Source organism: Chanodichthys erythropterus, chromosome 22 (genome assembly GCF_024489055.1).
Source record: "Chanodichthys erythropterus isolate Z2021 chromosome 22, ASM2448905v1, whole genome shotgun sequence".
NCBI lineage: Eukaryota > Metazoa > Chordata > Actinopteri > Cypriniformes > Xenocyprididae > Chanodichthys > Chanodichthys erythropterus.
In genome coordinates this window covers 25644076-25660347 of record NC_090242.1, presented here as the reverse complement: position 1 = coordinate 25660347, position 16272 = coordinate 25644076, and the positions used below count along the sequence as shown (strand labels likewise).

At 39.3% G+C, this 16272-nt stretch overlaps 2 protein-coding genes across 2 annotated transcripts in view; one reads left to right on the top strand and one right to left on the bottom strand.

Annotated features, from left to right (window-relative positions):
- pcxa (pyruvate carboxylase a) overlaps positions 1-16272 on the bottom strand; it is a 160250-nt gene that overhangs the window by 37132 nt on the left and 106846 nt on the right. The gene's annotated exons all lie outside the window — the stretch shown is intronic.
- Positions 5219-15425, top strand: lrfn4a (leucine rich repeat and fibronectin type III domain containing 4a). Its single transcript, XM_067376094.1, has 4 exons — positions 5219-5605; positions 6126-6648; positions 7934-9595; positions 13959-15425. The coding sequence occupies exons 3-4, from the start codon at positions 7956-7958 to the stop codon at positions 14992-14994; spliced, it is 2676 nt and encodes an 891-aa protein (XP_067232195.1). The 5' UTR covers positions 5219-5605; positions 6126-6648; positions 7934-7955; the 3' UTR covers positions 14995-15425.

Below are 16272 nucleotides of genomic sequence, written 5' to 3'. Positions count from 1 at the left end.
GGTGTGGAACGGCATGAGGATGAGTAATAAATGACAGAATTTTAATTTTTTTGGTGAACTAACTCTTTAAAAAGTATGAAATATCACCCATGAGCAAAATACATCATTTGTACAAATTTGAATGAGAACGACACCAGCAGCAAAAACATCTGATTGAAACAAAGATTGGTTTATTATTGAAATATTGCAGATTTTCATTGTTTTCATTTTCTGTGTGTTTTGATGCATGTTTGGGAATATAGTGTACTGTATATACAGACATACACTATACCATTTAGGTTTTTTTTTTTTTTTTTTAATCTTCTAGAAAGAAGTCTCTTGCGCTCACCAAGGCTGTATTTATTTGAAAAATATATTAAAAACAGTAATACTGTGAAACTGTCACAGACACTCATTCTTAGTTTCATTATCAATGACTTTTAGTTTCTTTTCACTAGTTTCCTGTCTCTCTTTGTTCTGTTTTGCCAGCACTTATCAGTTGTCATGGTAATTCATTTAATCCTCAGTTGTCCATTCTCATTTATGCATTAGTGGAATATTCACATTCATATTTGTTGGATTAACCGGAGTTATTAAAGACTTTTATCCTTATCTTCTTCTTCATCATCATCTGCTTACTGCAACTATGCGTGACAGACCTCAAACCAAGAATGGATATTGCTTCCATTAACGTTGCCCCATGAGGGGCAACAAAATTCTGAGAGGAGCGACAGTGTTTATGTTTCAGTATGGCAGAGACCTAGAGGCATACGTAGAGGAGTTTCTCGACATCTGCCATCATGCCACCTGCGACAATGTCTGTTTGATGTATGGATTTCGGTGTGATTTGGATGAAGATCTCTGCTTCACCATGCCCTGCAGTGTTCCCTGCTGGACTCTGGGTGGTTACATCAACTTCATGCTGTGGACAATGGATGACAGCAGACCTCACAGATGTTGTGCAACCAGACCCAGAGCATAGCCCACCAACACCCTGTGCCACGGAGATGACAATACCAGAGCCCTACGCAAATGGAGAGCTTCCGCTCGGCGTGAGCATGGATCCTGTGACGACAGTGCCCACAAATGCCCTGGAGCCGAAACCCCAACATGACTGGGGTGTGAGCTGGCAACAGCCATCCCTGTGGGAATTTTGGTGGACTTGGATACTGGTGAGGACTGCGCCTTGGCTCCTTACACCCTCGGTTCCTCCAGAGACCCTTGTAAAAGTCTTGACTGTCACTTTTGATAATTTAACTTTTGTATCTATGCTTAAAAAAAGTATTAATTTCTAAAAAAAATAAATAAAAAATCTTAGTGACCTCAAACTTTTGAATGGTAGTTTATATTTTTCTACGAGTATGCAATTTGTAGCAAATTAGCTCAAAGGGGAAATATTAATAATTATTCATAACTTATTATGATTATTAATTATGATTAATTATGAATCAGTTAATCAGATTAACTTGATGTAGCTACATTAAAATTACAATTAATCAATAAGTTTCATTCTGTGAACACTCAGTACTGATTATTAATTAATTCTAAGAGAAGGGTATTTTTCATGGCCATAGAAAAATAATTCTTTCTTAGGAGGGTCCCGCAGGCCTCAGAGTGAGTTTTAAAGATTATTTGTTAAAGCGGAACTCAGTAAGATTTGCGAAGCTCCCCCTACAGTTTCCTTCAGTGAATCACACTGTCGTAAATACTCCAAGCGCAGCTCTTTTTTTGTCATAGAGCCAGAAGTAATACATCAACTGAAACTATAGAATGTCTTCTTTTATTTGTGTACACTCACAGTAAAAACTAAATGTTGTGCTTTTTGCAAAATAAAGAAAACTAACATGATGAGCGATGAAGTCAAATCTGATACTCCCTCAGAAAATTAACTAACTTAGTGAATACTTAACACACAAACATGAGACATATGTCTAAAGAAACGGTGAAATGTCAGGTTCTAAATCATGTAAGTCAAATCGAAAACAAATATTCTCTGTTTATGTAATCTGTTTGAAACAAGAGACATGTCAGTCGTTTGCGAGTCAGTTCATTGTCCGCTAATGCGGCTATGACCACGGAGCGCAAGCGCTAATCAGACGGAAATTCTGAGCCGATCAATGCAACAGAGTGAACGCCTGCATCAGCTCAGAAAAACGCAGTCAAAAAAAAAAAAGAAAAAAAAAGCTTAGTCAGTTTCATGTACTTCGTTTTGAGATGCACTGAGGAATATTTCTAAAAGGATTTACCTCAAGGAAGAGCATGACTGGATTCAATTCCATTTCGAGGATCAAGCTAAATTATTTATTCTAATCGTGACATAGACTCGTGTCTGTCAATATTAAGCCACAAAAACAGTTTAAACATGAATCCTGCATGTTTGAATGATTATTGGCTTTTCCCCCAAAAATATTCCTATACTGAAATGAGTGAAATCAACTGAAATATGTAATAAATACTGAAATAAAATGTGTTAACAACATATTAAACTGCACATTAACATTTATAGGCTCATATATATAACATAACAAAATATAACATAAGATACATAAAATGTCATAGCAATATGAATGTTTAGACAATATTTCTTTGGCCTGTTTTGGACCGATTATGAAGAGTTTACTGTAAAATAGCCTATATAGTGCCACATCAATGAAGCTTTTGTTTGCAAGAAATGATGAGAGCTTTGCATCACAGACATAAATTATATTTTAAAGTATATTAAAATCGAAAACTATTATTTTAAGTTGTAGTGTCAAACAAATGTCAGGGAATGCCAAAACTTCTCTAGGACCCCAAATCAGCCTCCGACTCCAGAGGGTTAAGTTTCCCCTGGGGTGTATGTACTTCTGCCTGGGAATCACTCTTTCCCATCAATTAGTTGTGGTTTGGATGCAGCAGTTGCAGTCTCTTTCTTTATGCAGGTGCAACGTACACGCATGAATCATTCATCATTGTCTTATGGTACTTAAATGTATTATTCATGATTTGTCATAGTCAGAGACATGATTTAACTGAACCAAGACTGATTCTTGCTCGCCAGCCAAATCTTGAGTCTGATTCGTCAGCCACAGTGAGGTTTAGCAGACTCTGAGCCCACCGGTTACATGCTCCAAGTGTGTGGAGCTGGGCTCCAGCGGGCCGCTGGCAATGTTGTGTGCGGTCCGCTTAGCTGTGCCTGGGTCTCTATATATAGACCCGCATAAAAACTGTGAGTGACTCACGCTCACCTAAAATCACAAAGCCCAGAAAAACAAAGGATATGGGATTCAGAGATAGAACATGAGAAACTGAGAAAAAGTATAACTTGGACAGAACATCTTTCGCTACTTCTCAACTTTGCTGGCTGTGTAAGGCTGTATAAGCCTCACTCTCATAAGATGATTATACAGCTCAGCTTATAAGAACAGCTCTCTCATGATTTAGTACAGACAGTGGGGTTTTGAACTAGAGGTCTTCTCGGGTCCTAAAATCTGTACCCAACCCGAATCGACCCGAACCACAGCAGTCGTTGAAACGGTAGGCAAAAATGGAGCAACTAAGTCTAAATGCAGAAGCAACCATGTGTATAGTATAGTCCATTGGATGTAGGAGCGATGATTCAGAGAACTTAGAAAATGTGAGATAATTTTATCATAGAATTGTTTTAAATAACATTTTGTTAAATGCCTAACATAGTTTAAAAGAATTTGGGTCTTCTCCAGTCCATGTGGAAAAAGCACATTTATTTTAAATTACCCAAGACCCGAGGCCACTGATACTGAACCTGACCCGTGTTCGAGGCACTCGTCGAAGTTTTGGATCGGGTCAGACCAGACCTCAGGTTTTTTGGATCCAAGTGGACCTGTGAAGACCTCTATTTTGAACCCCTGACTGCTTGCATCAACAACAATAATCATACCACTGGGCCAAGACATTCATTTTTAGGCTAACACTTTTAGACTAACAGCATTTATTAATCATGGTTAATGTTTATTCTTACATACACTACCATTCATAAGTCTGGGGTCAGTTGGATTTTTTTTTTCTTTTTAGGAAATTAATAGTTTTATCCAGCAAGGATTGATCAAAAGTGACAGTAAGACATTTTACAAAATATTTCTATTTCAAATAAATGCTGTTCTTTTGAATTTTCTATTCACCAAAGAATCCTAAAAAAAAATGTATCACAGTTTCCACACAAAAATTAAACCACATAATATGATGATTTCTAAAGGATCATGTGATACTACAGAGTAATGGCTGCTGAAAATTCAGCTGGGCCATCACACGAATAAATTGTTTCTTAAAAAATATATACAATAATACTGTTTTACTGTATTTTTGGATCAAATACAGTAAAACAGTAAAACAAAAAACAAAGAAATCTTACCAACCTCAAACTTTTAAACAGTAGTGTAGACTAACACAGTTTTAACATTTCAAGCAGTATAAGTTAACATTAATTCATGTATTATGAATAAAAATGGATTAACAACAAAGTGCATAGTGTATTTTTAATTGACTAACTTAGAATGATAAAACTTGCCCATTTATAGTTCATAATACTACTGCATTAACTTATGTTAACAAACAAATTATTGTGAAAGCTGTTACTGTTTTATTGATATTTGGAAGTTTATCCATTTAATTTTTTTAACCAGTTTTTAGAGTTTTTTTATATCATACTATGATTTTTTTTTTTTTTTTTCTGACAGTCAACTATACAGTTTTGGGGATGGAATAGAACCATGTCATATCCTGTCACATCCTGTCAAAGGCATCAGAATCACCACTAGAATTCAGTTACCCACCTTATCATATATCTCTAAAAACAGATTTCTCAAAATCAGCTGTTCTTTCAGTATCCGTTTTAATGATATATAATGAATTGGCATTAACATAAGGTGAAAAAGCAACTCTATGAGTGCATTTTTGACAAAGTTCTCAATGTGTCTGCTCACCAGTGATGCCCTGCTGTTAAAAATGTACTGTCAGAGGGACAGAGCTTTAGGCAATTCCTCCGCACATCCAACTCCACACCCCAGTCTGCCAATGCACTCTCATTCTGCCATTTTTACCCTTGCATTTTGTCTCTCCCTTCATACCGAGAGCCAAGACTGCTTCAGGCTCTACCACTCTCTCTCCTCTCTCTCCCCTCTCTCTCTCTCTCTCTCTCTCTCTCTCACGCCCCCCCCCCCCTTCCCTCTCTCTTCCCTCCCTCCCGCTCACTCTGCCCTTGCTGTAGCAGACACATTGCAGTCGCAAATGCTCGCACTCACATCGGCTTGCTCCCTGCATCGAAACCAACAAATCACAGACTCACGCAGTTCAAGAATACAGAGCAGGACTGAAAAAGCAAAACAAGGCATTGATTGATGGCAATAAGCGACATCAGCTGGGACTTAACAGCACGATTATATAAAGGTTCTTCACGGCTGTAGGTAATGGTTGCCTACTTTGTGGGCAGGGTTTACTGGGACCGTTTGCAAAAGTAAAAACAAAAGAAGCTGTCGGGAAAGAGACGAGGGGTGAGGATGCTACCCAAAATCCCTCTTGGAGAACCCTGAGATGTAGAAGGAAAGAGCCCCCTGGAAAGGGCAGCAGTTCTCTCGGATGGACATAAGCAGAAATTTGGAAATAGAAAAAGGTTGGTATACGTTTACCTTTACCCTTTAGGTATTTAGGAAAGGCTGAGAAGGAGTGGAGGCAGATTTGGAGATAGTTAAGAGAGTAGAAAGACTAACATTTCAGGGTTAATTAGAGAGAAAACAATAAGAAGGGAATTGTACAGTGAAAATGAGTGTATAGACCTCAAGTCCATCTAGACAAGAGTGCGTGCACACACATACATAGACAAATTTGGCTCAGTCAGACCCACAGGGTCTGCTTGAAAGCAGGTCTAATTGGATTATTTGCTTTAATGCGCCAGTTTACAGGAAGAATCAATTAATTTAGGATCCTGAATAGTGTTAAGACGCCGACATCAGCAAACAGACATGAATGATACACAATCTGCTTTCCACTTTAAGATGTGGCATCTGAGCTAAAACTCTATGCAAGAGAAATGAGAGAAAAAAGGAAACTGATGTGAGCTTTTTAAAAAAAGAATGGGAGCTTTTAAAACTGCTTAAATATTTATCAAGAGGGATTTGTGTTTCTTTTGGCAGTTTACCCTGAGATTCAATGGATTGGATGCACTTGCTACTGGAAGCACCTTTGCAAATAGAAGACTGAATGAAAACTGGATTCAATTTCACTGGATTCATAATTTTAAAAATGCTGTGAAGTGAAGGAGAATGGATGTTGGAAGTGTTTCCTGAAACAGGAAATAATGAAAATCAAGAAAAAAAATTATCCAGACATACCAACTTCCATTTAACTGAGGTTCACAGAAGATTATGGAAAAGGGGCAGAGTGACTCATGGCGAAGAAAAGAACGGCAAGGCAGTCATGATGTGACAGTAATTCATCCATTTGACCACAGATCAAATTTAAATCATCATGATTTTTGGTCATTAACCATGAGGAATGAAATGACCCTCAGAACAATTGAATATTTCCACAGTGTTTACAGTGTTTTACTTCTGGATTTTCATCTGAAGCAAGAATGGGACTAGCTGGTCAGTTTGTCTGTAAAAGAACTGAAAGGATTGGAAACCATTTTAAATCTTGATGAAACAGACACAACAGGTATGAAAATTACAGCATTTTTTGTTTGTCACTTTATCCTTTCCATCCATGCACAAACTAACCTCCTGCTGGCAGGTAGTACCTCATGAGGTTTGTCAATTATTTGCAGGATATTTACAATGTATAACTACAGATTCAGCACAATGAACCTAAAAATTCCACTGGGTATTCATTCTGTATAAGAAATTTGCACACATACAGCTTTGTGCCAATTGCACATGGTTATTTATAGAATATAACTGTACTCTCTATGCTGCCCCATCTTATCTCTTCATCTCACTCTTTCTCACTTGCACACACACACTCTTATTTTTATAAAAAAAAAAATGCTTTGTGAGTGTGACACTGGAACCATTATGTAAGACTAAAATGAACAGGCCAAAATCATGTAAACAACAAATAGAAGCAGTGGCATAACACCATCGCAGCAGCATAACTCCATCGCAGCATTACACTTATTTGTTGATGGTGACTGATGGATTAATTAAACTAAATCAAGTATTTGCACGCTCAGGAACAATAGTCCATTAGATTTCACTCAGGGTTTTCACTCTTGTGAAAGCAATTAAACTTCATTTACACACCCGTTGCAGCTTGTGTCGCTCCCTCCTGTCCTTTCACGGGTTGAATTTTTTTTGTCCATGTGTGCGACAGAGCAGACACACAAAGACAGTTATGTATCAGGTTAATGGAGTAATAAGACCCCTTTAGAAGAGCAGGGAGCAGCAGAGGGGGGAACAAACAGAAGGACATAAGACTTGGGTAAATAGATACACTTTGTCGGCACACACAGCCACAACAACAGCCACATAATCTCACATCTGCGATGAGAAGACAGCCAAGGCATTCATCACTTAGAATGTGACTGATCATCTTGGGACTTGTCCCTGGCAGCCAAATCGAGTCTCTCTTTCGCTCACAAAACAGGGTAAAAATTTAAGGTTCTTTCTGGGCACATGATAAATGCCATAAGATCCAAACAACTGACAAAGGATTCCAGGTAGATCATTAATCTGAACCAATGGACATTGTCAATCGTAGATTGGGTCACGATTAGCTCCTCTTTGATACACTGTTGGATGACGTGAGCTTATACTGGATAAGCAACTAGACATAACACCCAGTCTCATTGGCAATTAATGGATAACCGCATTTGTGCAGGGGATTAGTGAATGGAAAAGCAGTCCCTAGATTGAGGGACAGAGAAAGTACTCTTTTTTTTTTCCAGTTCAAGTTATGAGTTGAAGCCACTAATGTTTGTGTAATGTTGTTTCTCTTTGCACAGGTCTGTGGACAACCTGGTTACCATGCCACGCACAGAACCAGGGAGTTCATCTAGAGGAACCAATCTGTTGCAAGAACAGGGCAATTCAAAATGGATCCAGTCAAGGAGATATCCTGCTTCATCTAACTCCTTCAATAGCACAATAAGTGTCCGCCCCTGTCCCATGCTACAATCAACAATTTTCTGGCTAGGTCTCCTAAGCTTTGTATTGCTGCAGAGCGGACAAGGTGTGTTGGCAGGGGAGACATGGGGCATGGTGTCCATCTGCCCCATCCACTGTGTGTGTCGGAACTTATCTGAGTCTCTAAGCACACTTTGTGTGAATAAAGGTCTGCTTTTCGTGCCACCAAACATTGATCGCCGCACTGTGGAACTCCGTCTTGCTGACAACTACATCCTGGAAGTGGGAGGTGCAGACTTTGCGAATATGACAGGACTTGTTGACCTGACATTGTCACGCAACACCATTCATGCTCTAAAACCACTGGCTTTTGCTGATCTGGAGAGTCTGCGTTCACTTCACCTGGACACCAACCGTCTCACAATGGTGGGACCTCAGGATCTGACAGGTCTTGTTAACCTTCAGCATCTCATCATCAACAACAATCAGCTCACAGATGTTTCAGCAGATGCTTTCGATGACTTCCTACTGACTCTGGAAGATCTGGATCTTTCCTACAACAACCTTCGCAGGGTTCCTTGGGAATCTATACAGAATATGGCTAGCCTGCACACCTTAAATCTAGATCACAATCTAATAGACCAGATTGCTGAGGGTTCTTTCAGTGAGCTCTTCAAACTGTCTCGACTGGATATGACCTCAAACAGATTGCAGACTCTTCCCCCTGACCCACTGTTTTCCAGATCCCAGATTGGGGTTGTCAGTCCAACACCATACAATTCCATCATCAGCCTTAATTTTGGGGGGAATCCCCTGCACTGCAACTGTGAGCTGTTGTGGCTACGACGACTGATTCGGGAAGATGACATGGAGACGTGTGCCACACCTGCTCACCTGGCGGGTCGCTACTTCTGGTCCATCCCAGAGGAAGAGTTCACATGTGAGCCACCACTGATCACCCGTAATACCAACAAGCTGTGGGTGTTGGAGGGCCAAAGAGCCACACTTAAATGTAGAGCCATTGGTGACCCTGAGCCAGTTATTCATTGGGTGTCACCAGATGACCGTATTGTGGCCAACTCAAGTCGCATTCGTTCATATTACAACGGGACCCTGGATTTTTTAGTGACCCGTGCCAGAGATGATGGCACCTATACATGCATTGCCATCAATGCCGCAGGGGAATCTACAGCTCTGGTAGAATTGAAGATCATCCCTCTTCCCCATAGGGGGAATAGTACAATATCCCTTATTAACCATAGAGACCCTGGATCCTCTGATATTAGCAGTGGGCGGGGAGGGGTTGAAGGGGCAGGGACTGGTGTGGTCACTGTACGGAATGTCACAGGAGGCAAAGGAGATACTGGAGAAAGAGGAAGCGGAAGCAGTAACGGAGGAACAGAAACCCTGGTAGGAGTTCTAGGCGTGACATCCAATTCAGCTCAGATTCGCTGGAAAATGGGTCGATCATCAACGCCTTTCTTAGTGTGGATGTATCAGATCCAGTACAATAGCACTGCTGACGACGCACTTGTTTATAGGTAAGGATATCATGTTTCTTGATCTCGCAGCAAGACCTTTTTTGTATTATGGCAGCACTTTTGACAAAAAAGAAAATGATGTGCTGGTTTTCAGTGGTTGGTTTTCATGTGTTTCAAGTGAACGCATGTAAGCATCCTTGGTGCTCATGTTCATGGATTATAGGCTTCAGATATTGATAAAAGGATAAGGCCAAAGGAAACAGTCGCCCCAAAGCGGATGGAAGATTCAAGTTGAGCCATGAGGCTAAGAGAGATACAGTAAGCTATTTATAGCCAGGGGTGGGTAAAGAAAGCAGAGCAGTGGAGTGAGAGGACCTGCTGACTCTGGGGAAAACAGGATGGACCCTTTAAAAGGGCAAAACCTACACATTTGAAGTTGGTGACATGTTGAATCAGAAAGAGTGAAATGGATCTAAATGGAGAGAGAAAGGGATAGAGAAATGGGGAAGGTCACAAGGGAAGAGTTGCTTACACTAACTCTTCTTAGACAGCTGGGAGGAATCACATTAGTTCTACAGTAGTAGTGTCCAAAATCCCTTACATTTATAGTTTGTACTAAATTTAGAGAAGAACTTCTCAACATTTGATGCTCAACATTTGATGGTTTTTTGGCATGCAGGTTTGTAGAATAAATACATTTCCAGACATACTATATCTGCTGTGTTGTCCTGTGTTCCTTGTCTTCTTTGACCTGTGACACACTAACAACGAGAAAAAACAAAAAACAAACAAAAAACCCCCCCAAAAAAACGTATTTGGCTATTGTTAAACAAGTAAAATGTAATCAAAAGAAACTTTCTTGGAACGAGCACTACTTGCACTTTTAAAAAAAAGTCAACTGGCTCATTTTTATCTTTTGAATCTGACGCCTCAGCTCCTCTTCTCTCGAGAGATAATGAAGTGTCCACTTTTTGCACACCTCAGAATCTTAGCAGATGCAGTACATGATCATCTGGGTATTGTTTCAGCTAGTGATCACAGATACAGATGTTTTGTATTAATATTTGTATGCTGTGCAGCAGTATCTGGATACACAAATGGCACAGTTTGAATTCAAATATCCTACTCCACATATAAAAAAGGAAATTCCTCCATGGTAGCCTTCATTTTATGATCTAATTTTTTTATTTCACTCTCTCCTCTCATTACCTTTTCCTTTCCCTTTGCAACCTTCCTTCAGCTATAAAAACTCAATAACTCTGAAGGGAGCTTACAAATGCAACATATTCATTGCACATGTACACAGAGAACCGATTCTGGCATGGTAAGGGACATATCTTGCGAGGCTTAACAAAAGAAAGGAGAAGTGGGATTGCCAGGGACTGGGATCAATAATGCATGGTGAAGGTGAGGGGCATGTTTGTATGACAAGGAGAGAAATATATATATATAGATAAAGGAGGATGGGCTAAAGAGGGTAGCAGAAGTAGCAGCAGTTGCTGAGTGATGGCAGGCAGAGAAGTGGATGAGTGGGAGGCCAGGCATCTTCATAATGGACCTGTTACTACAGCTATTCCCATCGACATGCAGGAATCTGTAAGAGTAAACACAGTAAGCCACACTAGGCCAAAAGACAGACATTACACACTGACTGGCCACCTTGAGTGCATCGTTAAATTACAGAGACACAGTTTTTCCTAGTTATTTTTGTGCATTCAAGGAACGCTCCACATTTAATACAAGTTAAGCTCTATCGACAACATTTGTGGCATAATGTCAGTAACCAGAGAAAACAATTTTGTTTCTAAGGTTTTTTTTTTTTTAAAGCAAAATTCATGGTTACAGCAAGGCACTACATTATTTGTGTCAACATGCAAAGTTATATCCAATATTTCCAATTCGGGTCCATGTAAAGTTGATAACTTTACTGTGATATATGCAAAAATACATGATAACTTTCTAGGAAGTGACAAAATCCAAACAAAAGAAAGAAAGAATAAAAATAATTTAAACATTTAAAAATGTTCAATATTTTGGTGGTAATTAACAAAATGCCACAAATGCTGTCGACAGAGCTCGTATTAACCTTAGAAAATTCTTTTAAAGGTGAAGTATGGGAAAATAAATTCATAACACATCAAAACAAATGGGGTATTTGCTTTCAATGCTTCTATACTATACAGCATCATCATACCCATTCAGAAAGACAAATGTACCAGTTTATAAAGTTTACTTTGATGTGTCCAGTGTAGAGTGCCTCAATCAGTTGTGTCTATTCATGTCAAAAAATGTGCCAGGTACAGATATGCTGGATGGGTTTATTATAAGCAAGATGTTTGTGATGGTTATGTTGAGGGAGGCACGGCATGTGTAAGGGACATTTGCAAGGTTGTTTAAAAATATGCTTTATTTTGGTAACTCCGCTAGGTGCCACAAAGTGCTGCAGAAACTACATACTTCACCTTAAATGGTCTTGAAACCCCCTGTTTTAGCACCAGTCAGTTCTCACCACAGGTTTGAAAAATGATACAAAAGTGGGTGTGGTAAGCTGTAGAGTCGGGGGGAGGGGACCAACAACACAGCAACGTCTTCTCATTTTATTTCGCTCTCATTGATTTAAAAGCATCAAAGCTTCCCACAAATACATGCTGCAATTTACTATTATATGCAACTCAATATACATATATTATACATGGCTTTGTAAGCTCACCGTAAATTACACAAATCCATACATATACCGTGACAGCTACACTGTAATAATCTTTAAGGCACAAATAAATGAACAGCCGTTCGCATTTGTACTTTGCATCGAAACAATGTATATATGAACGTACTGTTGCATCTTTAACTTTTGAGGCATAATTTGGATACGGCATAATTTTAAATGGTAGTAGGGGTGTAAAGACCAGTCACACTCACAGTGTGGATGAATCACTTTTGTGTCAAAGACACAGGGTCTATGAAAGAGAACTTATGCAAAACAGAAACACTTAAAAAGCAAAAACAAACACTCATTTTGACCCATTAATGCATCTCTCACTTACTGTCTGTGATCTCACTGTTTGAAGCACATGTCATTAGGAAATCAACGCAAACTGCTATGAATAACTAAGCGAGGGGTCTTCTCATAGGATAAGGACACAGTCTCATAAATAATTATGAGACACAGATGGGTCATTGATGTTCTATAGTAACAAGAAAACTTCATGTCCTGTGACGCTGACACAAAGACGAATTTAATAAGAATCCTTTAAGATGAAAATAGTGCAAAAAAAGCTTACAATTAACTAGGTTTTTCCTACAATTAAAACTCATGGATGGTAACATAGTCATCTATGATGTTCAACACTCACAACTCTGTTAAAATCTCAGAAAATTTAGTTTAGGGTTTCATAACCCTTTAAATATAAAGATAAGAAAATAGTTCAGGTTAAAAAAAATCCCTAATATACATTTGACCTGAACTGGTCTCAGAATGCAAACCATTCTATAGAAATAATGGGAGAATTTTTATTTAAATTGTTTTTCAAAATCATTGCCTAAGACAACTCTGAGAAAATCAAGGGCTTTATTAACAGCATATCATTAAGATCCTGTAAAGTTGTAATTCAAATGATCCATAAGATTTCTGAAATTTTATATGCAGATAAGCATGCAAATGTCTCATTGATATGCAGTCACACTGATCTCAAAAATAAGACAAGTCAACTTGAATGTGAACACGGTCTTTGATTCTTTACAGTGCAGCACAAAAACACTACAATCCTTTTTACTGAGGTTGATACTCAAGGAAGATATGGTGTAGTGAAAAATGCATACATTTATAAAACTGACAAATTTGAAAAAAAGATTATTGAATCTGAAAAGGAAGGAGGCAAATAGCTTATTGAAACCAGAGCAAACTAAATTAAAATTGTTCAAGGTCCTTCTGCAGTAAACATGAATTGCCTCTCAAAGTAAAGTAAATTAAAGGACTTGAATCACGTGTAGCCATCCAAAGCATTTTCATTACAGACACATATACCAAGCAGCCAAAGCAAATGCAGTGGACACAGTCAATTATGTCTATTAAAGAGTACTGAAAAGACACAGTTTCTGCCAGATATGGCAGATTGTAAAGACTAGTGTGGGCAGGATTCCTTCGGGCAAGAAGCATGTCAGCACCCTCTCAGCTTTAATGTAAAAATGCCTAATTTCTTGTCAGACTGCTGCAACCACAACATCTGTAGTTTCTGCTTAATTTTCTAATTTCTTGAATCCCCTTCATTCCAGGGTATTGATCTAAGCCATTTTCACTGCAAAACTGAGCTTCTAAATCTCTCAAGCTCACCTTATTGTGCTTGATTTAGTTCTAGCTGCATTTCTCCTCAATATATCGTTTAATTTCTCATAAATGTTCTCTTCTTTTTCTATTTGGTTACAGAATTCTGCCTCCAACCAGTAATAATTTCTTGCTGAAAAACTTGGTGTCAGGAGCAGACTACAGCCTGTGTGTCTTGGCCATATTTGATGATGGCATCTCCTCCCTGGCTACTACAAAGGTACTGGGCTGCATCCAGTTCAGCACTAAAGAGGATTATCCAGAATGCCGTTCTCTGCACGCTCACTTCCTGGGCGGCACGCTGACAGTGATGGTGGGTGGCGTGGTGGTAGTAACCCTTCTGGTCTTCACCGTGGCCATGATGGTGCGCCATCGCGTATGTGGAGAGTGTCGGGATGATGCCAACAGGCCCGGCAAGTTCTTGCCGGCCAAAGGGGTGGATGTTTACGCCCAGACGAACGGAAACAACAGTATGATAATGGTGGCGTTGCCAAATGGAGTCTTGGCCCAAAGAACAAAAGACAAACACAAGCCCAGTTCTCTCCCAAAACCTAAACAGAGCCCTGAGCCACACCATGACACACGCGATAGGGGTGACGGGGCTGTGAGGGAGAAATGTTTTAGTCCACTCACACCAGAAAGTGAGAGATTGACACTCTTCTACTCCCCAAGTAACACACTGCCCATGCCGACACAAAAACGAGCAGGTAGGCTCAAGTTGCGGAAGTCTCTGGAGAAAGACAGAGACATGGACAGACAGGTCTTGGCCTCGATTGCATTGACACAAGATGGAGATGACGGAAAGGAAGGAGGCTCAGACTTGAGGCAGGCACTGAAAACCAAGCGTAGCTGCTCTTTTGATGCGGGTGAAATCACCACCACCAGGTGTTACAGCTACGCCAAGCGGCTGAGCGTCATCTGGACCCGCCGTAGCCAGTCGCTACATGGCATGCTTGTACACTGTGCCTCCACCACCAGCACATCCAGCACGGGTAGCAGCGAGCAGTATGGCAACGGCCTAACGCACAACTATCTACATGCCTTCACTTCTAACAATTCCTCCAACTCCAACTCGACTTCAGACTCAAACAGTAGCATGACCGTCAATCCAAGAGACCTGGAGGAAAGCGTGGTGTAGAGTGTGAAAGAAAGATTCAAATTTAGGCAGGGGAAGTGACACCTAAGAAAGGCTGATACAAACAAATGTAGTCACAAAAGAAAGAACAATAAAAAAAAAAGATAAAAAAAATTATCAGGGGAGGGCAAGATTGATGAGAAGTAATGCTCCTGACACAAAGGAATGGCTATTATTTGATGACCGCTATTATTCTGAACCACAACAAGGCTCAAAATCAAATTATGTGAAGACAAAGAATGACAAGTAGGATTTGAAGAAATGAGATTCAAGGACAGGCTTGTTTTTTTACGACAGGCCCAAGGCATGGGGGATTACAACCTAAACCGTCTGTTTCAACAAGATTAATTAACCAATTAATAAATTATTGAATAAATCAGCCTCGACTTTATGCAGAAGAAACACGATTTGAATGCTAATGAGGAGCTGAAAAACTAAGGGGGTAAATATCACAAAAAAACAATAACAATTCAAACCAAAAGAGAGAACGCATTATCTGTTGAAATACACTGTTGCAAAGAAGCACAACATGTCTGGGACTTCTAATGAGGGAAAGTATATAAATAAGCTGTAAAGTTTCTCTTCACTCTTTTAATTTTTTTCCTGGTGGTTATGTTTTTCAATGAATTGAAAAGATGGAAGAAGGGGGACTTCACAGAACACTTCAAGACATTGGTGTTAAAAACGGAGGAACCATTTGTTCAAATGTCATTCAACAGTGGTCTGAATAGTCATTATTGTTCTTGTCTGTTCAGCCTTTTTGCAGAGTCATAAAAAGAATAAAAAGCTGTTATGTAAAAATGATATTCTGTATTGTGGAATGAAGCTGTAATGAAGCTCTAATTGAGATCAATCAGATATGATAGCGCCAAGGTTAATTGCTTAAGAGAAACTGGAATAAAAAGCCATATGGCAAAAGAACAAAAAACACAAGAGTACTGCAGTTGACAGGCCCAAAAAAATTATTAAAATGTCAGATAGGATAATCAGCTTAATGTCTCTAATGTACTAACTCTAGCTTATCTAACTTAACTGGAGATTTAATTGCAGATAATAAACAAAAACAACAACAACAAGGTCGGTTAATCTGCAAGACCTCAAAAAAGTACTGTGTTATATGAACCAAGGCTTCAAGATGAAGCTTGTAATTTCCTGTTATATCTCTTCCTTTCTACTGTGTAAAGCCCAATACAGACCACGTTATAAAACAGACGGCAAAAGAGGAGGAAAACAGGACGAAGATGAAAGGAAAGAGACAGGGGTGAAGGTGTGTACCAGAAA

What these genes read in the sequence shown, in the direction of transcription:
- lrfn4a (XM_067376094.1), top strand. Translation starts at nt 7,956, where the DNA reads ATGCCACGCACAGAACCAGGGAGTTCATCTAGAGGAACCAATCTGTTG. An exon ending in GACGACGCACTTGTTTATAG is followed by an intron (nt 9,596 to 13,958) that starts GTAAGGATATCA and finishes ATTTGGTTACAG; the next exon opens with AATTCTGCCTCCAACCAGTA.